Here is a 24,641-nt window from a genome sequence, read left to right as displayed (position 1 = left end):
AGTCTTTGGTTGGGAAAATAATTGAGAGCCTTTATTCTGGGTAAAGTGAATAAACTTTAAAGTAAGAGCATCGTAACAACACATTTTGATTGCTTGGAGAGTTTTGAAATTTGTCACTCATATGTATGTGTGTGTTTTCTGAACATCACATGAAACTTACATAGGTAAGTCTGTGAAATATCTGACCTCTCAGCAACCTGATTAGTTTCAGGATTTTATTTTTTTTCTATCATCAAAAAGGCCTTGTGCAAGCCTCCCTCCTGACTTACTGGAGGAACTAAATACAGATATTAAAGAATAGGAAATCAGGAAAGAGCCAATGAAAATGACAATTTTATCCAGATAAGAAATTTGGTGATTTTTCTCTAATAAAAACCACAGAGACCAGATCTATATCTTAATAAGCAAAAAAAGTGAGAAATTTCATCCTAAGAATTGTGTATCTCTAAGGAAGACAATATAATTGCTAGATTAATCCTTTAGGAAAGTAGAATTAACTTTGTAGATACTGTACTGGGACTAAAATACCTCAAAACTTGATTTAAAATCAAGTCTTATGCTTGTCAAAAATATCATGCTTTTCCCTTAAATTGCTAAATATTCTGTTTATTAGAGTTATCTTACTCTCATGAAGTGATATAAATTGAAATATCAGCCTTCCAAGGATGCTCTGGAGACATCCCAATCTCTGGCTTGTTTTTGGAGGAAACTCTCTGTAAACCCTCATCTCTTATAGGACTTCTGATTATAAAATTCTTGAGCTATCACTTAGCATCCAGCAGACCCACTATTTGGAAAGAAGTTAATGGTTAAATATCGATCTCTAGAATCAAACCAGGTCTGAATTCCAGCTCTGTGCCTACCAGTTGTTACAACTAGCCATCAGATCCAGCCTCTACGAACATACTCTTGGACATCAACAGGGATGAAAAAGTACTGCAGGGACTTTTGGAAATTTGGGGAAAAAAGTGAGTGTTAAGCCCATTCATGAGTTCATAATGTGCCTCATTTACATATTACTTTACAAAGCACTTAGACACATTCTAGTTTATTCAGCAGATACCTATGGAGCACTGACTATGGGCTAGGTACTATGCAAAATGATGGGATGTAAAGTAAGTAGTGAATAAATAGTTTATAAAATAGATTTTTAAAAGCACAACTCAGCCTCAGTGAATTTATGCGCTCTTGGGAAGAAACAGACACCAAATAAGTACAACATAGAATATGTAAGATGGAGACACAGAATGGAAAGTTGAGGGCAGCAGCCTGCTTGTGGAGAATTGCCTCAATAAGAAAGTGATGTTGAGAAGAGCAGGAAGGAGGGGAGTGAATGGACCAGTATAGATTTCTAGGAAGGGAGTGACTGGTCAGCAATCAGGGGAGCATCCTTGAGGCAGAAGCCTGCCTAGAACACTAAGGAATCCAGTAAGAGAAGGGGGAATCAGTAGATGAGGTCAGAAAATTAACAGTGGTGAGAGATGGGCTATGGAACACTTCTTAAGGAATTCTGGTGACTTTGGCTTTTATTCAGAGTGAAATGTGAAGGCCCTGAGAGCTTTTGAGTCGATCTGATTGAAATTTTAACTGTTTCTCTTTACTTCTTTGTTTAGAATAGGCTGAAAGGCAGCAAAGGCGGCAAAAATAGAAGCAAGGAAAGCGGGTAGGAAGCCTGAAATAATCACTGGTGTGAACCAGGGAGTGTTAGTGGAGGTACTTATGAATATTAGATGATGGATGTGGTAGAGAGAGATTTGTAGATGTGTTGCATGTGGGATTTAAGAAAGTAGAATAAACTTAAGAGGTGAAATTGCCATTAACAGAGGTGAGTAAAGCTTCAGGTAGAGTAGTTTTGAGAATGTGGGGAGGTTCTGGATGCACTGAGTTTGAGATATCTGTTAGGTGGAGATAGCAGGTCTTGGAGAAAACAAAATTGGAGATCTGAGTTTGAGATTTCTCAGGATTTAGATGGTATTTAGAGGGGTGAGTGGAATGGAGATAGCGGAGTCTCAGGGCTAAATCCTTGAGATTGAGAAGATGAGGAACAACCCATGTGATGTGGTTTCCTAGAATCCTGCCAAGTGGATAATTATGTGTTTTCAGGGAAGGAGAGTGACCAGTCAGTGCCCGTAGGTCAAGGCCAGGGCTAAAGATTGCCCTTGGCTTTAGCAGCCTGGGGAGTCGCTGGCGTGCAGGACAAAGAGTGTCCATGGAGTGAGGAGAAGGAGAAAGCCTGGTGGGAGTGACTTCAGGAGTGCATAGGAGGGGGACCTGGAGATGGGCAGTGTGAACAACTCGTTGGACACTGTTAGGTGCCAAAAGTAAAAGAGGATAGGTAAATGGTAGGGGTGGGAATGGGAGTCAAGAAGGTTTCTGGTTTTGTTTTTTTTAAGGCAGACTGTCAGCGCATGGTTATTTTTGGTGGAAAATAATCAGTAGGAAAGGAAAAAATTAGCAATGGAAGAAATGCAGCAGTAGTGAGGGAACATGAGTGGTAGGCAAGGGAGAGACTGGACTTTGCTAAAGTCAATTTTTCCTTGGGGTCAGCAAACTCTTTCCGTAACAGAGTAGAGAATAAACATTTTAGGTTTCTGTTGAGATCCCCAAATCTTCTATCATAGTGCTAAAGCAGCCTTAGAAAATACATAGCTGAAGAAATGAGAATGTATCCCAATAAGACTTGATTTATAGAAATAGGTGGTGAGTTACATTTGCCCTGTGCATTGAGATGACTGACCCTGGTCTGTAGGGTCAGGAGAGAAGGCAGGGCAAGTGGGCATAGACAGAGAACGTGGACAAATGTGGTTGTGGGGCTTGTCATTGAGTTTGATTTTTTAATAAAGTAGTAAGAAAGATCATGAGTTGCAGGTGTGGTGGGAGAGAGTGTTGCAGGATTGAAGGGAGAGACAAAGTAGTAAAGAAACAGAGGAAATACATCCTGACTACCTGGTAGGATCCTGGACCTCTTGACGTCAATGATCATAAATTTAAAGTGGGATCGGTCAGTATGTTGGCAGTGTATGTCATGGCTGGGCTTCCCCATGGAAGGGCTTCCCTTCCCTTTACCGTTCCCCGACGGTAAAGAATCCACCTGCATTGCAAGAGACCTGGGTTCGATCCCTGGGTCAGGAAGATCCCCTGGAGAAGGAAATGGCTACCCACTCCAGTATGCTTGCCTGGAAAATCCTATGGATAGAGGAGCTGGCAGGCTGCAGTCCATGGGGTCCCAAAGAGTCAGACACGACTAAGCTAAGTGCACATGTCATGGCTACAGTCTGGTAATCGTGTAGTTAACTTCTCCACTTGGTGGGGGTTTCAGTATGAACATGACGGCTCACAAGATATGACTTAGAATATTATCTACAGCTTTTGAGAAGGAACTAAAGGTTCTTGTGCATGCATGCACACATGCTTAGTCATGTCTGACTCTTTGTGACCACGTGGACTGTAGCCCACCAGGCTCCTCTGTTTATGGGATTTTCCCAGCAAGAGTACTGGAACGGGTTGCCATTTCTTCCTCCAGGGGATCTTCCCAACTCAGAGATAGAACCTGCATTTCCTGAGTCTCTTGTGTTGCAGGAGGATTCTTTACCACTGAGCCACTAGGGAAGCCAAAGGTTTTTGACGATGCTTAATGACTAAACTATTATTATTTGATGTCCTTTGTTTTCTTTTGTTTCTGCATTTTCTCACTTCTCTGATTAAACTTATTCTTTGGCTTAAGTTTTTCCACAGACAGAAGGCAGACAGAAGACATAAGGGACAAAACCCATAGGGTCCTGCTCCACTTCAATAGTATGCTTTCCTATTAAACAGTTGTTGAGGATTTGGGTTGTTTCCAGTTTTGGAGTATTACAAATGATGCTACGAATAATTGTGTACAAGCCTCTGTGTGGGTATATGTTTTCATTACTTTTGCATAAAGACCTAGAAGTGAGATTTCTGCATTTTATGGGGAAAGTATGTTTCACTTTTCTAAAATAGTGTTTCAGTTCAGTTCAGTTCAGTCACTCAGTCGTGTCCGACTCTTTGCGACCCCGTGAATCGCAGCACGCCAGGCCTCCCTGTCCGTCACCAACTCCCGGAGTTCACTCAGACTCATATCCATTGAGTCAGTGATGCCATCCAGCCATCTCATTGTCTGTCGTCCCCTTTTCCTCCTGCCCCCAATCCCTCCCAGCATCAGGGTCTTTTCCTTTTTTTTTAAATTTTATTTTATTTTTAAACTTTACAATATTGTATTGGTTTTGCCAAATATCAAAATGAATCCACCACAGGTATACATGTGTTCCCCATCCTGAACCCTCCTGCCTCCTCCCTCCCCATACCATCCCTCTGGGTCGTCCCAGTGCACAAGCCCCAAGCATCCAGTATCGTGCATTGAACCTAGACTGGCGACTCGTTTCGTACATGATATTATACATGTTTCAATGCTATTCTCCCAAATCTTCCCACCCTCTCCCTCTCCCACAGAGTCCATAAGACTATTCTATACATCAGTGTCTCTTTTGCTGTCTCATATACAGGGTTATTGTTACCATCTTTCTAAATTCCATATATATGCGTTAGTATACTGTATTGGTGTTTTTCTTTCTGGCTTACTTCACTCTGTATAATAGGCTCCAGTTTCATCCACCTTATTAGAACTGATTCAAATGTATTCTTTTTAATGGCTGAGTAATACTCCATTGTGTATATGTACCACCGCTTTCTTATCCATTCATCTGCTGATGGACATCTAGGTTGCTTCCATGTCCAGGCTATTATAAACAGTGCTGTGATGAACATTGGGGTACACGTGTCTCTTTCCCTTCTGGTTTCCTCAGTGTGTATGCCCAGCAGTGGGATTGCTGGATCATAAGGCAGTTCTATTTCTAGTTTTTTAAGGAATCTCCACACTGTTCTCCATAGTGGCTGTACTAGTTTGCATTCCCACCAACAGTGTAAGAGGGTTCCCTTTTCTCCACACCCTCTCCAGCAATTATTGCTTGTAGACTTTTGGATTGCAGCCATTCTGACTGGCGTGTAATGGTACCTCATAGTGGTTTTGATTTGCATTTCTCTGATAATGAGTGATGTTGAGCATCTTTTCACGTGTTTGTTAGCCATCTGTATGTCTTCTTTGGAGAAATGGGTCTTTTCCAATGAGTCAACCCTTCACATGAGGTGGCCAAAGTATTGGAGTTTCAGCTTTAGCATCAGTCCTTCCAATGAATACCCAGGACTGATCTCTTTTAGGATGGACTGGTTGGACCTCCTTGCAGTCCAAGGGACGCTCAGGAGTCTTCTCCAACACCACAGTTCAAAAGCATCAGTTCTTCAGTGCTCAGCCTTCTTCACAGTCCAACTCTCACATCCATCATGACCACTGGAAAAACCATAGCCTTAACTAGATGGACCTTTGTTGGCAAAGTAATATCTCTGCTTTTGAATATGCTATCTAGGTTGGTCATAACTTTCCTTCCAGGGAGTAGGGTCTTTTAATTTCATGGCTGCAGTCACCATCTGCAGTGATTTTGGAGCCCCCAAAAATAAAGTCTGACACTGTTTCCACTGTTTCCCTATCTTTTTTTTTTTTTTGCCATGAAGTGATGGGACCAGATGTCATGATCTTCGTTTTCTGAATGTTGAGCTTTAAGCCAACTTTTTCACTCTCCTCTTTCACTTTCATCAAGAGTTCCTCTTCACTTTCTGCCATAAGGGTGGTGTCATCTGCATATCTGAGGTTATTGATATTTCTCCCAGAAATCTTGATTCTAGCTTGTGCTTCTTCCAGCCCAGCGTTTCTCATGATGTACGCTGCATAGAAGTTAAATAAGCAGGGTGACAATATACAGCCTTGACGAACTCCTTTTCCTATTTGGAACCAGTCTGTTGTTCCATGTCCAGTTCTAACTGTTGCTTCCTGACCTGCATATAGGTTTCTCAAGAGGCAGGTCAGGTGGTTTGGTATTCCCATCTCTTTCAGAATTTTACACAGTTTATTGTGATCCACACGGTCAAAGGCTTTGGCATAGTCAATAAAGCAGAAATAGATGTGTTTCTGGAACTCTCTTGCTTTTTTGATGATCCAGCGGATGTTGGCAACTTGATCTCTGGTTCCTCTGCCTTTTCTAAAACCAGCTTGAACATCTGGAAGTTCACGGTACATGTATTGCTGAAGCCTGGCTTGGAGAATTTTGAGCATTACTTTATTAGCGTGTGACATAAATGCAATTGTGCAGTAGTTTGAGCATTTTTTGGCATTGCCTTTCTTTGAGATTAGAATGAAAACTGACCTTTTCCAGTCCTGTGGCCACTGCCGAGTTTTCCAAATTTGCTGGCATATTGAGTGCAGCACTTTCACAGCATCATCTTTCAGGATTTGAGAAAGCTCAACTGGAATCCATCACCTCCACTAGCTTTGTTCGTAGTGATGCTTTCTAAGGCCCACTTGACTTCACATTCCAGGATGTCTGGCTTTAGCTTAGTGATAACACCATCGTGATTATCTGGGTCATGAAGATCTTTTTTGTACAGTTCTTCTGTGTATTCTTGCCACCTCTTCTTAATATCTTCTGCTTCTGTTAGGTCCATACCATTTCTGTCCTTTATCGAGCCCATCTTTGCATGAAATGTTCCCTTGGTATCTCTAATTTTCTTGAAGAGATCTCTAGTCTTTCCCATTCTGTTGTTTTCCTCTATTTCTTTGCACTGATCGCTGAGGAAGGCTTTCTTATCTCCCCTTGCTATTCTTTGGAACTCTGCATTCAGATGCTTATGTCTTTCCTTTTCTCCTTTGCTTTTCACTTCTCTTCTTTTCACAGCTATTTGTAAGGCTTTATCAATGTAATATACTGTTTTGTTTGTTTTATATACTCCTCTGTCACATACTCCCCAAACACTTAATTTTTGTGTCTTCTTGTGGTGCCTCTAGTACAATGTTGAATAGAATTGTGAGAGATGTTTATTCCTAACCCTGGGTAGCAATAGTTGAAGCATTCACTGTTGCTTATAATACCAGCTCTCTATTCCAACTTGCAAAGAGTCAGACACGACTGAGTGACTGAACTGAACTGAACTTATCATGACTGTTGAATTTTGCCAGATGCTTTCTCTGTGTATGTTTAAATGTTTATGTTGTTTCCCTTTATTTGGTGAATTTTACCAATTGATTTCTAGATGATAGATGAATTGGAAAAATTATTGGTACAAACATGTTCATAATATTGATTTTCCTTTTAATGTCTAGCTGTAGCAATGTGTTCAATCCTATATATTCCTGATACTGTTAACTGGTCAATTTTTTTTTTTTTTTTACTGCTCTAGCTAAAGGCTTATCCATTTTCTTGGTATTTTCAAAACATAAGCTATGATTTCATTCATTTTTTCTATTTACTTTTCTTTTTCATTGATTTTAGCTCTTTATTCTTTCTTTTCACTTAGTTTAGATTTTTAATTTTTTTATTTTTTAAATTAATTTGTTAGGAGTAATAATTTTTATTGGAACATAGTTGATTCATAATGTTGTGTTAGAGTCTGCTGTACAGCAAAGTGAATCAGCCATACAGAAACATATACCTACTCTTGTTTAGATTCTAATAGATTTTATTTTATCTTTTTCTTGATGCTTGAAGTTGAAACTCCGTTCATTTTAGGTCTTTCTTCTTTTTTAATTTGAGCCCTTAAAGTTACAAAGTTCCTTGTAAGGCCTCCTTTAGCTGAAGTGCACAAATGTTGATATATTTTTACCTTCTTTCATTAACATTTTTCTTCTTATTTACATTATGATTTCTTATTGAGCCCATGGATTTTTTAGATGTGTGTAGTTTGGTTTCCAAATAGTTAGGATTTTCTTAAGTACTTGAATATGATTTGTTTTTAATCTTATCAGGGAACAAAGTTGATGATTTCAATACTTCTATGTTTATTGAGCCTTTTTTGATGGCCCAGCCCAGCATATGTTTCCTGGCATCATCCCATGTACACTTGCAGTGCATGCTTGTCATTGTTGGTGTAGTATTCATAAATATGAATGGAGCCAAGTCAGTTGATAGTACTTTTAAAATCTTTCCTGTCTTTTGTCTAAGTCATAGTTATTGATGAGGGTATGGTTAAAATCTCCAACTCTAATTATGGAATTATGCTTCAGGTATTTTGAAGCTCTGATATTAGACTCACACATATTTCTAATTTTACCCAAAAAGAAAAATGAAATCATGTTACTGACTTAAATTAAATTTCAGGATATTCTGTCAATATGGCTATTTTGACCCAGTGTATATTTCCTTTCTCTCTTTTTTCCCTACATTGTTTCAAAAGATTACAAAATCAATTTTCCAATCTTTTCCTAGGATGGCTCATATTATTTTTTAAAAATTTAGGAGAAAAACATGTATCATTTACCCTAGATTCATTTTGCTTTTTTAAAAAAAGGATTGGTTTGTATTCTAGTTTTATTTTTCTTCCTGTCTTTTTTTGATTTACATTCTTCACTGTTAACAAAAATCAGAGCTTCTTCTGTGCATTTTAGGTAGGCTTTGTCTTCAGCTATTTCTTTAACTATAAAAGTGATTGTGGCAGGAATGTCTTCTACTTCTTACTCTAAGTAAGCTGTAACATTTTTTTTTCCTGATACATAAAATGCTTTTGTTGCTGCTAAAAAAGGATTTTTTAAAACAAATAATTTTCAGTCATAAATGTAAAAAGATGAGTAACTCAGGTCACAATTCAGATCTCTAGTAGGCCACGTATTGGAGAAGGAAGTGGCAACCCACTCCAGTGTTCTTGCCTGGAGAATCCCAGGGATGGGGGAGCCTGGTTGGCGGCCGTCTGTGGGGTCGCACAGAGTCGGACACGACTGAAGCGACTTAGCAGCAGCAGCAGCAGGCCACCTGTCTTTCTTTCTTTCTTTCTTCTTATAGTACCTTTCTTTTTTCTTATAGCCTTTATTATCATCTGGAGCATGATTCAAGATCTTTTTGATTGTAAGAATCTCCTTCAAAAATTTCAAAACTATTTTTGGATTTGCACATGGTAGCAACTGTAGTTTTGCTTTTAATTGTCCTTTGGTTAGAATGATGTGAAATGATAACATGCTGATATAATAATTTAGCAGTATTTCTAAATGAATTTTCATGTTATTAATAACAACTACATATATAGGAATTTAGAGAGTACTGTAATTCATCTCAGTGTGGGATAAAAAAGATTTTAGGTTTAGATAGTAGCTGCTACGCACAGTTTCTCCAAACTCACTCTGTTGGTTCTGTTTGTTGTGAATAGAACCCCCTTTCTTTTCCTTTCCATTCTTCACACTTTTTTTCCCTTTTTTTCTTCTTTTCCTTTTTTAGTCTTCTAGCTTTGGTATTCCTCTTCATTTTTTTTTTTTGCTTTTTGTTTTTTTTTAATATAAATTTATTTATTTTAATTGGAGGTTAATTACTTTACAATAATGTATTGGTTTTGCCATACATCAGCATGAATCCACCACAGGTATTCCTCTTTAATTCAGTGCATTCCTAGCATGAAGTGAAGTGAAGTGAAGTGAAGTAGGTCAGTCGTGTCCAACTCTTTGCGACCCCATGGACAGTAGCCTACCAGACTCCTCCATCTGTAGCCTACCAGGCTCCTCCATCTGTGGGATTTTCCAGGCAAGAGTACTGGAGTGGGTTGCCATTTCCTTCTCCAGGGGATCTTCCTGACCCAGGGATTGAACCCAAGTCCCCTGCATTGCAGGCAGACGCTTTATCGTCTGAGCCACCAGGGAAGTTCCTAGCATATGTGCTATTTAAGAATCATTCTACAGATGTTTCCTCTGAGATTGGCTAAATGAAAACTCTCTGGACATCCCACAGTCAATCAGAGTTCACTATACATAGTGGTCCTGTAAGGATTTTATCACTATAAAGTATTTTCTTTATACTGATGAGCTAAACAACTTTCTCTTCCCTCTGAATTCTTTATAAATGTTTTTGTCCAGGTCAGTTCTTTATGTAATTTATTATTGCTTTAATTTATATTATTTGTCAGCCATAACATTTAATATATGTAGACCTCCACATCTATTTATCAGAATTGATAAGAATTTTATGGCATATTCCCTGATTTGAAATCTAGACTTGATTCGTTTTTGCACTAGGGAGAGAAAATTAACAAATGACAAATAAGGACTATATATTTTAAACGTTTTTAGAAATATTAAACCAAGAAGTCCTGACATTTATTAGAGAGGTGCTCCATTAAATAAGGATATTTTATTAAGAATACAATATTGAAATTATAAAAATCCACATTTGTATGAATGATGGACTTCACATTTCTTTTTATTGGTTCATAATATAGTAAAATTCAGGCAAAATTTCACTATGGGTTAGTTAGAAATGAAGTAATCCCATCTGACAGCTGTCTTAAGAAAATACTGAATTGTCTAGAGAAATATTATTTTCTCAAATTTCTTATTTTAGGATGAAAGAGCATATGGACGTTTCCTATTTTAATGGTTTCCTGTAGACAAGGTTCACAGTCATGTCCCTCAGTTCATCTCCATTTCCATTCCAGCTTCTTCAAAACGATACAAATCTTAGTGGAATTGGCCATTATGGGTTTTATTAACTTAACACCTGGGACTTTAAATACCTCCCAAATGTCCATTAATATCCTATCCCTCCTAATTCCTCTCTGCTTCTTTGATCCCCCTTTTCTGACGCCTGAGCATCCCTGCCTCAGAGTCCCTCCCCTTTTCACCATGATGCCCCTAAATGATACTGACTGACCAGTTTGTCCTTTAACAAGTTCCCAGTTTTTGTTTCTAGACCCTGATTTGACCTAACTAGGTATTTTCCTTTCAAAGTCACATCTTTTCTATAGCCTCCTATTCCTATTATGTATTTCATGTTTCCCCAGTCGTTCTGTCCAGAAGTTTGTCTCAGTCTACCTTCTTTCTTAATCGGTAACCAAGTTTTAAAAAGTGCTCCTCCAGAATCCCTCTTTCTACATCAATCCTATCATTCATTTTGTTATTCTTTGTTTCTGAATCTCCTATTTTCTCTTTCTTAGTCTATTTGTATATCCCTACTGGAGGGACATTACTGAAACATTCTTTTGATAATATCATTTCTCTACCAAATACAATTAGAGGTTCACCTTAGGACTTTTAAGACCTTCTATAATCTGGCACTATTGTCCATTTCGTTCATAAGGTTGCTAACATGTCAAGACAAAGACTCAGGTATGCTACTAAATTTGCTACAATGTGATACATTCTGTTATTGATGAGAATGGAATGCCATGAAAACAGAGAACGGTCAGTATAGTCTATCTCAAGGCCCCTTTTTGCTTAAGTTGACATAACATTTGATTAAAAATTAAGAAAAAATGTTTTGGAAAAATGACTTACCAATTGAGTGCCCATAACTATAATTAACTGAGGTTACGGCAGTGATTGAGAAGATCTTGGGTTTTTATGCTACTTTTCACTTCCAGGTTAGAAAACATTAAAACCTATGTTAACTTTTAAAATATAGTGCTATTACATAATTAGTTTTCATCAGGATGAAGGATAGTTACTATAATAGTAAATGAGATGTTTAGCAAGCCTAAATATATATGTAATATTATTATATACATGTATATATGTAATATTGTTATATGCTACTGTTGCTGCCAAGTCTCTTCAGTCGTGTCCAACTCTGTGCGGGTGACCCCACAGACAGCAGCCACCAGGCTCCCCTGTCCCTGGGATTCTCCAGGCAAGAACACTGGAGTGGGTTGCCATTTCCTTCTCCAATGCATGAAAGTATAAAGTGAAAGAGAAGTTGCTCAGTCGTGTCTGACTTTCCAGACCCCATGGACTACAGCCCACCAGGCTCCTCCATCCATGGGAGTTTCCAGGCAAGAGTACTGGAGTGGGGTGCCATTGCCTTCTCCAAATATTGTTATATACAAGTATATATATATATATATATATATATACACACATATATATATACTTAATATTATTTCTATCTGCAGAAGTTATATTTTACAAAAAGTATCTCTTTCTGGGAGAGTCTCTTAGCTCTTCAGTATTTACAAACAAAAATAAAAAATCTCTACACCTTTCAGAAGCCTCTGAAATGATGAAAGTGATGGAATATATATTTTTCAATGTTTTAGCTGATTATTGATACTAGTATAGTACTTACTGTATTCCCAGTGCAAGAGCAAAGACAGCCAAGTACATCTTTCATCATTAGGGTAATATATTCACTAGCTCTCAGAAGTGGTCACATCTAGGAAGAAAAAGGTGCACATAGCCCCATAATTGAAATTCACTCTCAAGAGCCGGGGCAAACCTGCTCCTGCTTGACTTAGAGTGAGGCTTCATTGACCTCACCTGAGGCTCCAGCCCAGTATGTGGTGGTGATGGTCCCAACAAGTCAGGCTTCCCAGCCCCTCTTCTGAAAATACTGAGGAAGGAAGACCCAGGGAAAGTTTAGGAGTGTGGCAGGAGGGGAGAGAAGGAGGGAGATGAATTATTGCTATTCTCCTTTGGAATTTTACACATATTTGACTTAAATTGATACACAACTAGTTAGCATCCCATAAAGGTTAATAAAACATATAACAAGATTTCATTCTTTCCTTAAAAAACTAGAATCATTTATTTTCCCTGAAATAATCCAGGATGTTCTTTGCTTTGTCTTTTCTATTAGATTTTTAAAAATTTTGAACCTTATCAGAAAATTGCTTTATATGTTCTATTCTTTTTCTGACTTAGTAGTTCAGGGAGCAAAACTCAGCTCTATAAATGTTTAGAGTAAAGCTAAGAAGTGAAATAACTTCTCTAATCAGAGAGCTCTGTGGCTTCCTTAGAGATACTATGGAATAGTTTTAGATATCTTTAATATTTAGATAAGATCCAAATGGTAGTTTTTATACCGTGGTTTACATTTATATTTATTTTTTAAAAATGTTAGGTGTTTACATGCATCCTCACGCACATTAAATAATTCCTTCATAAAAATTATATACATAGTATTTCTTCTACTCTTTATGCTTTAAAGGAACTTGAGTGATAATGGGTTACTAGAGAGGTGGTGGTGGTTTAGTCTCTAAGTCATGTCTGACTCTTGTGACTTGAATGGATTGTAGCCCACCAGGCTTCTCCGTCCATGGGATTTCCCAGGCAAGAATACCAGAGTGGGTTGCCATTTCCTTCTCCAGTTACTGGAGACAGATTTCATCAAAGAACAGTGATTGTAGAACATTTCATGGGAGTAAGAAGCATCTTACTCCAGCCCTAGAAGGAAATGGCAACCCACTCCAGTATTCTCGCCTGGAGAATCCTGTGGACAGAAGAGCCTGATGGGCTGCTGTCCGTGGAGTCGCACAGAGTCAGACACAACTGAAGTGACTTAGCATACATGCATGCATTGGAGAAGGAAATGGCAACCCACTCCAGTATTCTTGCCTGGCGAATCCCAGGGACAGAGGTGCCTGGTGGGCTGCCATCTATGGGGTCGCACAGAGTCAGACACAACTGAAGCGACTTAGCAGCAGCAGCAGCAACAAGAAGCATCTTGAATTCTGGTCTCTGTCCTGCAGGAATCTTCTCGGTACTGAGTTTGGCCTCTGAGTGTACAACCCTGGCTGCAGAACTTCCCAAGGTGTCTTATGTGAAGGCGCTGGACGTGTGGCTCATCGCATGTCTCCTCTTTGGCTTTGCGTCCCTGGTGGAGTACGCAGTCGTCCAGGTGATGCTCAATAACCCCAAGCGAGTTGAAGCAGAAAAAGCCAGAATTGCCAAGGCTGAGCAAGCAGTTGGGAAGGGGGGAAACGTGGCTAAAAAGAACACTGTGAATGGCGCAAGCACACCTGTTCACATCAGCACCTTGCAGGTAAGGATGACGTCTGACGTTGGCCAGTGAAATGCGTTCTGTGGGTGTAAAGGTTTGGTAGAATTGATTCACACTCATTTCTTGCTCACAGATGAGAAAGAATTAAGCTCAATCTACTTTTTGGAAAAGAATAGAACACTTAGCAAATCAACCATCAAATTGCTAGATGACTTCCGTGGAATTCAAGGATGCTTAAATTCCTTCAGTATGATGTTCACTATCAAATGTGGAGGTCTTGCCCAAACTCCAGACTTTCCTACTGTTTCTCATGTGACAATCCTTCACGAATGGCCAGGGGACATAGGGAGCCCATGTTCTTGATTCAATCTCCCACCTCTTTCGCATCAAGTTGGAGGGCTTCACAAAGCACATGTCAGGCAGGCTACTTCTTTATTGGGTGCCTGGCCCAAAGGGAAACTATGCCCATGGTTTGGTATATGTCCAGTGCAGGGTGAGTAGCTGGAGAAGAACTGGAAAACCATAACCTTGCTTTGTTGCTTGGTGATCGGGCTAAGAATAGTGAACAGTGCCTCCAGATTCAGGTAATGATAAGTCCTTTAGCCACAGGCAATGTCAGGGTTAAGGACACCTGTCCACTTATCCCATTATGCCTACTTGATATCCTCAAGTTGAGAAGACCCTTATCTAGGGGACCAGTTCCATGGAACTTAGCATGGGAAGTTCTGCAAGAGACTAACAGGTCCAGACCATTCTGCCTCTGGGAAACCTTGCCCTCCTGCCTACCCTGGCCCCAGACCATGTCCATTTGCTCACCACCACCACCACCACTGAACCCTAGAGTGTTAACACACTTTTAGATACAGAGGCCACTAAACTGTTCTAAGGTGGTTCTGCCTGAAGCTCTTTTTTGTTTGTTTTTCTGTTAAGTCATCAACTCATTTTCTAAGCCTTCAGTCAAGTCTGCTTGCAAATTCTTCATTGCTACCTTGTAGGGAGGTTCCTCAGGCCCTAGAGCTCTTTATACCCTATTCCTCTTCATGAAGAATAAGTATAAAATATCCATTAATGTGGAGTTATCATAGCCTTAACGAAATCGTGTCTTTAACATATCTCTTTCCATCCTTTTCCATGCATCATGTCTATATCATTCTATGTGAAGTGAGTTTCTTGTGGGCAACATATGGTTGGCTGATGGCCTGGGAGACTTCATCTCAGAGAAGGCTGAGAGAACTGCTCCAAAGAGGAAGAGGGGAGCCAGGTTGCACAAGAGTCTTTACAACAAAGACTAGGTAGTTGGAACAAAAGGTTATTGTTACTCTTTTAACAGATTGAAAACCAGACTTCTCAAGTTAATGAATTTAGCTCTTTTCTCTGTAAGGGAAGATGCGAGAGTCTGGGCTTAGTGAAGGCATTTCTCTGATGTGCACCTTGGCTGTCTGGGCCAGGACCCTGTGTTTTCTCATCCTGAGTCTCCTTCAGATGCGACATTGGGGGCGGCTTCAGGACTGACTGCCAAATGAGGGGCATCCTGTTTCCGTCCTGGGTTCCCTCAGGGCTCACTGGAGAGGAGGGTGGTGGCTGTTATGTGATTGGTTCATGACTGCAATATTCTTTGTTTACTGACATGCCAGCAGAATCTTAGGTCTTAATTCCATGAACCAGTGTCTTGGTGGAAACAGATTCTTTACACTCAGATTTTCAGAGTAATAGAGAACATGCCAGCATGATCTGTGAACATAGATATAAAAGATAAGTAGGATCCAGGATATTAGACTGAATTATCCTAAATTTGGCTTTCAAGCTTTAAAATAACTACCCAATGAATAAAACAACATATTTAAATAATTTAAATAAGCACACATTTAAATAAATCAACATATTTGAAAACTCTTATCTTTTTATTCTCTATGTTTTTAGCAACTAGTAATAGCATACATGCCTGGATTCTGAAACTACTAGAACATTTTGATACTAAAGTCATAGAATAATGCTTTAGAGTTGAAAAGTTGACCAGAGGTTTTCATCTCCAGGGTTTTTCTGGTAGCTCAGCTGGTAAAGAATCCACATGCTGTGCAGGAGACCCCAGTTTGACCCCAGTCAGGAAGATCCGCTGGAGAAGGGATAGGCTACCCGCTCCAGTATTCTTGGGCTTTCTTGATGACTCAGCTGGTAAAGAGTTCACCTGCAATGCGAGAGATCCCTGGGTTTGATCCCTGGGTTGAGAAGATCTCCTGGAGAAAGAAAAGGCTACCCACTCCAGTATTCTGGCCTGGACGTTGCAAAGAGTCAGACACGACTGAGTGACTTTCACTTTTCATCTCCAGAAATCAATTTAAGTACTCTTATTTCTTACAAAATGAAATGTCCAAGATGCACAGGAACCTGTGTGCAATTTGTATCCTGAGACAAGCTTCAAAATGAAAATGAGTCCAAAAATAACTCAACTTTAATAGGCACATCCAACTTACAGCAAATGTGTAAGACTGACAAATTCAGAAGACTGTTATACATTGACACATGAAAGAAAATATGAAAAAGGAAATTTCAAAACCATTGCCCTTTTAATTTATTGAATTTGCTGATGTAAAATATAATTATGACTTTAGTTTCAGAATACTTTGTTCTAGTATATTTTGCTTTTCAAAATACAAATTTTTGCTCAATAACGTCAATCAGGGAATGTATCACTTATTTTCAGACAGAATAACAATGGTGATTAATGAAAACACAGTGAAATTTGAATTGTAGAAGTATTTTGATACTGATTTTTAAAATCACTTGCCATCAGGCATATATAGTTGTTTGGGTTTCTCCCTTCCCCAAATCTGGTACTTCCTCCACAAATCCTAATATTTTGTTTATTGATTTGTTTCATTCATACATTTCTACTTTTATTCAATCAAAACAGTTGAGGACCTATTGCTGTTCACATGAACCTATTTCCAACCCCTAGTATCCTTCATAGTCTTCCTTCATGGGTCAGTCAGTAAAGAATCTACCGGCAATGCATGGAAACTGAGGTTTGATTGCTGGGTCGGGAAGATCCTCTGGAGAAGGAAATGGGAACCCACTCCAGTATTCTCGCCTGGAGAATCCCATGGACAGAGGAGCTTGGCAGGCTACAGTCCATGGGTTCGCAAGAGTCAGACATGACTTAGTGACTAAACCAGTACTGGTATCCGCCAGATGAGTCAGAGCTGCATTTCATGTAGCATGAATATGACTGCTATTTCTTAATGAAATTTATATATATTTTACAATAAGAATTGATTTAAATACAGTAAAATATATAGGAATTATTCCCTTCTGAGCATCTTTATCATCTGTAGAGGATACCTTTATCACCATGAAATCATACCTAAGTCTTCTGGCCAAGAAATATTGTCATTGATAAAAAGAGAAAAAGAATTTATTTTTTGTTCCAGCCAACGTCTCCCTAAAATTAAAAAAAAAAAAACAACATTGTTTACTGTGATTCGCTTTTGCATGTGTGAAGATTGAAGCTGGGAAGGACCACAAAGACAATCTTAGAGGCTACAGTTGGAAGCCTTTGGAAGTTCTTATGTGCATCATTTTTCATCCTCGACAGTCTCATTATTGTAGCATTAACACCTTATTTTTGCTACCAGTAATTTTCAGAAATGACAAGTCTATATGATGAAAGTAAATGAGTCACATGTTCCTAAGAGGAGCAATGGGGGAATTATAAATTAGAGAATCATAGTACCAAGATCACCTTTAAGAATGTGTTAAGTAGGGTTACTATCTTACTTTAAGTAGTTCATTTAGTCCCTATGCATATATTATGATGCTTAAAATAGTATTTATTTTGTAAATATTTATTAAATAGTATTTACTAAATAATATTTATTTGTATTTATTAAATAGTATTTTTTTGATCTTAATTTTATTTTATTTTTAAACTTTACATAATTGTATTAGTTTTGCCAAATATCAAAATGAATCTGCCAAAGGTATACATGTGTTCCCCATCCTGAAAAGTACAAAATAGTATTTATTTTATCTTTGTACTCGTGTAAAGATTTGATTTGATATTGACGTACAGAGTGATAACTGAAGAAAGTTTTGTTTGTATAAAGTGTTTGATGAGACCAGTTAACTAGGTAAAGAATTATGAGTGGTAGTGAACCTACTTTTATCCCTTATTCAATTCTGTCACATCATTGAAAATTACTTCCATTGTAGACGTTCTCTCCACCAACACACACACACATACTCATACCCCTCATTTCAAATATCAAAATCTCCAAATACAGTTATAGAAGAGGGTTTAATAAATTAAATGATTAAACATTTAGTATAACCAAACTGAAGCTTTTGGGGGTGGTTTTCATGTTATCACTTTAACATTGAAGTTATTCTTCTTTTAGGTATTTACTATATTTAAACAATCTTTCAGAATAAATATAACATGCATTGTCTACATTTTTAATAAACTGTATAGATATTAATACAATTTTATAATGACTAACATTGCTGGCAGAATCTATTAATAAGAATAAATTTATGTTAAAAAACTAGAAACTTTGAGGTGTTTAAATGTATTACTTAGATTATAGTATCATATAAATTTGGCTACTTGTCTGGTTACTTACAGGTAATGAAATCATTTGTGATGTCATGAATTATTCAGAGTAAATGCCTTTCTGTAGTAAATATGTACAGCCTTCTTTGTGAAAAAGTAAAAAAAAGAAACTGATAAGAATCATGCTTCCTGAGTTACTGTCAGAAGCTTAAGTCCTCCTTTGTTTTGATATGTGGATTCCAAAGCATGATTAGTGCTTTTGGAGTACCCACAGCAGGCTGCTCTGAGAGTGAGAATAATGCAAAGGTTTGTTACGTAGAGGCTCTTCCCATTTCTGTTCCAGTGCAGGTTGTGATTCAGTCTTTATACAGTTCGCTTACACATCCTTCAAACAACACTGAAAAACTGGAGCTTCAAGTTGTGTCTTCTGTTTGTGACACTTACTGGGAAGGTGTGTGAGTGGAAACGTGTGTGTGGTGTGTGTGTGATGATGATGGGCTGCTTGCTGAAAGAGACCTTTTAAGATTTCAAATTGGGGAATTAAATAGAACACATGGAAGTAAATTTTAAATATATGTATTCATGCATATATATGAATGATTCCCCAAAGTTGCATTTAAATTACTTCGATTCTAGTTGCTAGCTTTGTTCTGTTTCATTATATTGATGAGTCCTTATTTTCTCCAGACATTTTCCTAGATGCTGTGTAAAATTGATTTGGATCAGACTCTGGATCAGTGGTGACTCCATCAAGACATAATTCTGCTTTAAGCCCCACTGGGCTCTCACACTGGGGTGACTGGAAATACACATTAAAAAAATGGGGATCAGGAATCCCCTTTTCTCAGGTTTGCTTCCTTTAGCTCAAAGTCCAGTCAAACCAGGATGGAGATAAACAGACATTTTCTAAATATTTTAATATATTGATGATTTCCATTTTTTTAAACATATAAGACGTTCAAGAAGGATGAACTTCCAGAGCCTCAATCCCATTCCTACTTATTAACAGTTTCTTGTATGCTCTCTGTTTATTATTTGTTTATTTGGTTGCACTGGGTCTTAGTTGAGACACGTGGCATCTTCTGCTGTGGTACGCGGGCTTCTCTAGTTGAGTCTCGTGTGCTCTGTAGTTGTGGATGTACAGGCTTAGTTCTGTGCAGTATGTGAGATCTTAGCTCCCCAACCAGCAGTCGAACCCATGTTCCCTGCATTGGAAGATTCATAACCACTGGACCACCAGGGAAGTCTACTTCTTGAGTGCTTTTGTACTATTATATTACCTAAACTATTTGTTTACCTAAACTTCTTTTTCAAAAGTTCTTACCCGACAGGAGTGTAAAAATATCTATGTAGTATAATGATATAATGGTAAAGCCAACATTTGTAAACCAGCTTCAAAAAGCATTACTAGTGCTTGTTCAAGATTGAAAAATATAGAAATAACTTAAATGCATCAAGCCAGGATGATGTGTAAACACATTTTCACTTGTTTTTTCACTCAGTGTATGTTGGTTGTCTTTGCTATCCACCTCTAAAAAGTGCCACTTGACTTTGCCCAGAAAACATGCCTCGGTGTCTGTTCAGATAAAGGACAGTGTCCTGGTACCTGGAAGACTGCTGGAGAATCATTTGTTTTATGTCTTACATTAAGCATCATTTTTACCCAGGCATAATCTAGTAAATATAAATAGAATTCAAAAAATTACTCAACATATTATAATAATAAGGCAAAAACTAGTGTAACTCTAGTATACTGAGAGTTTCGGTAACAAGTACTCTTGCCTGGAAAATCCCATGGACGGAGGAGCCTGGTAGGCTGCAGTCCATGGGGTTGCTAAGAGTCAGACACGACTGAGCGACTTCACTTTCATTTTTCACTTTCATGCATTGGAGAAGGAAATAGCAACCCACTCCAGTGTTCTTGCCTGGAGAATCCCAGGGACAGGGCAGCCTGGTGGGCTGCCGTCTATGGGGTCACACAGAGTCAGACATGACTGAAGTGACAGCAGCAGCAGCAGCAGTAAATATTTTAGTGAAGACTCCAAAGGTAAATCACAAAGGTTGGAAGTAAGAACAGTGGAAGATTAAGCAGTGGAGGCACTCCTTAAATCACTGGTCAGCACTATACATCTGTCTTTTCCAGGAACTTTTCTGATGGCCAGAGAGAGTTCATTGTGAAATAATGATTTTATATATTATAGGAAATCAAGTCAAATTTAGAAATTCAGAGATGATCAACTGAATATTTTCTGTAGGATATGATCTGGTTGAAATATACACAATTTCTTTGGATTCTATAGCTATTTTATCTTTAGTCAACAAGTGATGAATGCCTTTCATTCATCAGTCTTTGGTTTATGATCATTGTGACCATTTTTAGTTATTTGTGAGTGTGGTTTATAAATACAGTCTGTCTCACTGAAGGGATACATGCTTCAGTCATTTAAAAACCACTCAATTTGGAAATAGAATCCCTAGGAAAGTCAAAGGTTAGAAGCACCAGAAGATGTTTGTATTCTGTATAGTCTACTAATATGATATGTGTCATAGTTCAATGCTGGATTTTTATTATTAATCAGTCTTTCAGCTGAGAACTCTCACAAGCCTGGGAGCACCTAAGATAAATGATGATAGGTACCGTGATCCCTTAACATAAAACAACCTCCTGAAAGTTTATGCCCACGACTTAAGCCTTGTTACATTGATAGGCAACATTTTAGAACCATAAATGTTCAGGTAATTATGTGGTTTAATCAGTGGACTATTATTTCTGTTAGTGGATTAAATGAGACACTAGCCAACTGAATAAACCATCAATTTTTTTTTTTAGTTCTTATGGCCGATCTTTAATCAGGTTGTTTATTTTTTTGATATTGAATTGTATGACCTGTTACATGTGTTGGATATTAACTTCTTTTTTTTTTTCTTTTTTTATTATTTTATTTTATTTTTTAACTTTACAATATTGTATTGGTTTTGCCAGATTCTTTATAAGTAGAAAAATTCTCAATACCCTCTGTCTTTAATTGTTATTCTCAGGTTGGGGAGACTAGATGCAAAAAGGTTTGTACGTCCAAGTCTGATCTGAGATCTAACGACTTCAGCATTGTGGGAAGCTTACCGAGAGATTTTGAATTGTCCAATTATGACTGCTATGGAAAACCCATTGAGGTCAACAACGGACTTGGGAAGTCTCAGGCCAAGAACAACAAGAAGCCGCCTCCTGCCAAACCCGTCATTCCGACAGCAGCAAAGAGAATCGACCTTTACGCGAGAGCCTTGTTTCCTTTCTGCTTCTTATTCTTCAATGTTATCTACTGGTCTATATATTTATGATAAACCCTTTCCATTCATATGAAGTAAAATCCCATTGCATTGTGACCAACCTCATTCATAAATGCCAATCTGTGAACAATCTTTGCATTTTCATAGCAGTATGTTGCATTTTGGATGCCATGGGATTGTAACACAAATATGGCACCTTCATGTGGAATGGCAGCATGATTGTGTTACGTCTGTGCTCTAATCATGATGTACTTAGGTAAAGCAAACATAATTGCTTTAGGAATAAACGAAGGATAAGCATACTACATAAAATAAAATCCAAACATTTCTCTCCAGTTAGTGTAAATTGCAAACACTTCTGATAATTCTGATAATAAAATGGTATGCACGCTGAACCCTGTTAAGATCAGCATTCCAATGTATGTAGCATTTCAAATCTTCCTTGTAACTTTCAAAGAAAGCCATCTTATTCTTGTATAATTTTAGATGGTATTATTACAGATAAAGCAAAATTATATTACATATGGTATAACTTTATAAGTAGAAATATATCAGCTATAATTATGTGGGGGCTGTGGAGAAATAAAGTTCAAAAAGATTCCTAATTTGTAAAGTCAGCTAATTTTAAAGTGTGCCCGTGTTGGCAATGCCAGACAATAAAATCCAGTAAGCATTTTTGGAATAAAGGGAAATCTAGATTTACCTACATTCATGCTGAATTCTGGTTTCTGATAAAGTAGATATATTGATTAAATATTTCTGATAAAAGAAATTCTATTTAGTCCACTTTAAAACCTAAATATATTTTCATGGATTTTATTTTGTTGATACAGAGTATACAGAATCATTGTGCCTTAAAAAGAGTCATAAATATTTTAAATTGGAATATAGTAATGAATATTGTGATTTCATACCATTTTTAAGAAACCAAGAAGAAAATACCTTATTACTAGAAGTAACTTGAGTTAGGAAGAAAAATCCATAATCATTAAATTAAAATCATTAAAAGATTGTAGCTTCTTTATTTTATTAAAATGCTAGCATATTTTAAAGTAAAATTAATTTTTTTCATTTTCTTTTTTCTTATTTGAATAATGTTTGACTTGTTACAAAACATTTAACAATTAAGTAAATGATTACTTCATTAGGCCTCACCTCTAGTTGCATTTTCTTTCTTGCTGAAAGTCTGGACTACTTAAATTTACTTGCTTTGATCTTGTTCTAACTTGAAAATAAGTACTTTCTGGTCTATAAGACTTGAATTTCCTAGTAATATCAGAGCCAAAGTACCTTTTATTTCTCCATAGCTGATACTAGGACTATCAGTAATCCACGTAACATAAACATGAGGCCAAATAAATATATTTATGTGGAGAATTTAGTAGCAGCTGAGATCTTGGATGGTTAATTCAATAATAAAGTGTGTTTACATACAATTTATGCAAACTGCAACCTATATTTCAAGGCTATTTTATTGAAGACTTTAATTTGTAAAAGAGTCACTGATTACTAAATCTTTACAAAATGAGATGTATCTAATCCTCTGTGGTCTTTCAGCACCCTCTAGTTGCAGAAGCTTAGCCATCTGAATCATTTTAAAATTGCCACAAGTCACCCTATTGGTAGACTTAACATCCTGCTAGGACCCAGGGCAGTAGTATCGTAATGGTACTGTGATAGGAAAAAGGTGTCTTGAAAAAGACTTAGACCATTTACATTTGTATTAATAATAATTATACTTCCTTGTAGTCTCTTTTCTTTATCCTTGCAAATTTCATTCATATTAGGGAGTTTGATTTCCATACAGTTTTAAGTGGGATATGTACCCAATGGAAAATAGTCTCATTTTGTAAGAATTTATTTCTTGAAAATAATGTGAATGAATTTCTTTCTGTAATATAATATTGCAGCCTCCTAAGATCCATTTTACTACCCAAATATATATAAATAGCTATCCCAGGATTAAGTGTGTATATATAACTACAAATGGAACATTACACAATGATCATAATGCAGTACAATCAGTGTCCACTAACAGTTGCTTTCTATTGTTATGTTGAAAATTTAGCCAATTAACCCCAGGGTAGTTCTGATCTGTGTACTTTAAATATTATGTCTTTCTAGGAAACTTGCAGTATTTACCTGGATATCAGTGTTGCAAATTTGATCTTTCCAAAATAAAAATGATCTTCTCCTTACAAATCAGTGGCTTCTCTTATTTCCTGTTTCTGATTAAAAAAAAAAAAAAAACTCACTATTTCACTCCTCTGAGGTCCATCCACCTTCCTTTCTCACATGGTACCCAATGTCAAGTACCAAGCCCTAAACTTCTCTCTCTTACGCCGACCACCTGGTCTCCATTTCTGCAAACACCACCCAACTTGTTTCCCTTTTATGTTCATCAGACTGTTACAGCAGTCTGAAGGCTCCCTCCTTCTTAAATCTGTTATTGAATTTACTTTGTGATGTTTATTTTTTAATTGCATAAGTAATGCATAAATATCTTGTTGCATTAGAAAAACAGATGTATTTAAAGTAAGCACTTAATGCTGGTGTTATCACCTTCTTTCTACAAACTCTCCTCTCTTCCCAGAGGTCACCACTGTCTTTTGAGTATCTAGACCTTACTCTAGGCATCTACAACCTCTATCTACTTTTTAAATATAAAGGACAATTTAACATCAATGGAATTGTACCATATGTACAGTTTTTCAGTTTATTATTTTTCACCTATTGGGGATATTTCTATTTGGGGCCATATCAGATGTCCATACATCTATATTTGGCCTCCTATTATTCTTTAGTGTGAATGTACCTGAATTGAGCTACTTTTTAAACACAAATTTTTACTGTTTTTGCTTTCTTTTTAAAAAAACATTATCTTTTTCAAAAAAAATATTTATTTGACTGCACCAGATCTTAGTGGCACACGGCATCTTTAGTTGCAGCAACTGGAATCTAGTTCCCCAACCAGGGATCAGTCATTTACC

The 24,641-nt window shown here is 37.4% G+C and overlaps 1 protein-coding gene across 1 annotated transcript in view; it reads left to right on the top strand.

The window, feature by feature from the left end:
* Nucleotides 1-23,853, top strand: part of GLRB (glycine receptor beta) — an 89,420-nt gene extending 65,567 nt beyond the window's left edge. The window contains exons 9-10 of the mRNA XM_070769207.1: nucleotides 13,567-13,859; nucleotides 21,406-23,853. Of these exons, the coding sequence (XP_070625308.1) occupies nucleotides 13,567-13,859; nucleotides 21,406-21,702 (590 nt within the window). The 3' untranslated portion in view covers nucleotides 21,703-23,853. The remainder of the gene's footprint in view (nucleotides 1-13,566; nucleotides 13,860-21,405) is intronic.
* The last annotated feature ends 788 nt before the right edge of the window (nucleotides 23,854-24,641 follow it).

This window comes from Bos indicus, chromosome 17, assembly GCF_029378745.1.
Source record: "Bos indicus isolate NIAB-ARS_2022 breed Sahiwal x Tharparkar chromosome 17, NIAB-ARS_B.indTharparkar_mat_pri_1.0, whole genome shotgun sequence".
Lineage (NCBI taxonomy): Eukaryota > Metazoa > Chordata > Mammalia > Artiodactyla > Bovidae > Bos > Bos indicus.
The sequence above is the reverse complement of the archived record's forward strand: the minus strand, read 5'-3'. Positions and strand labels throughout refer to the sequence as shown.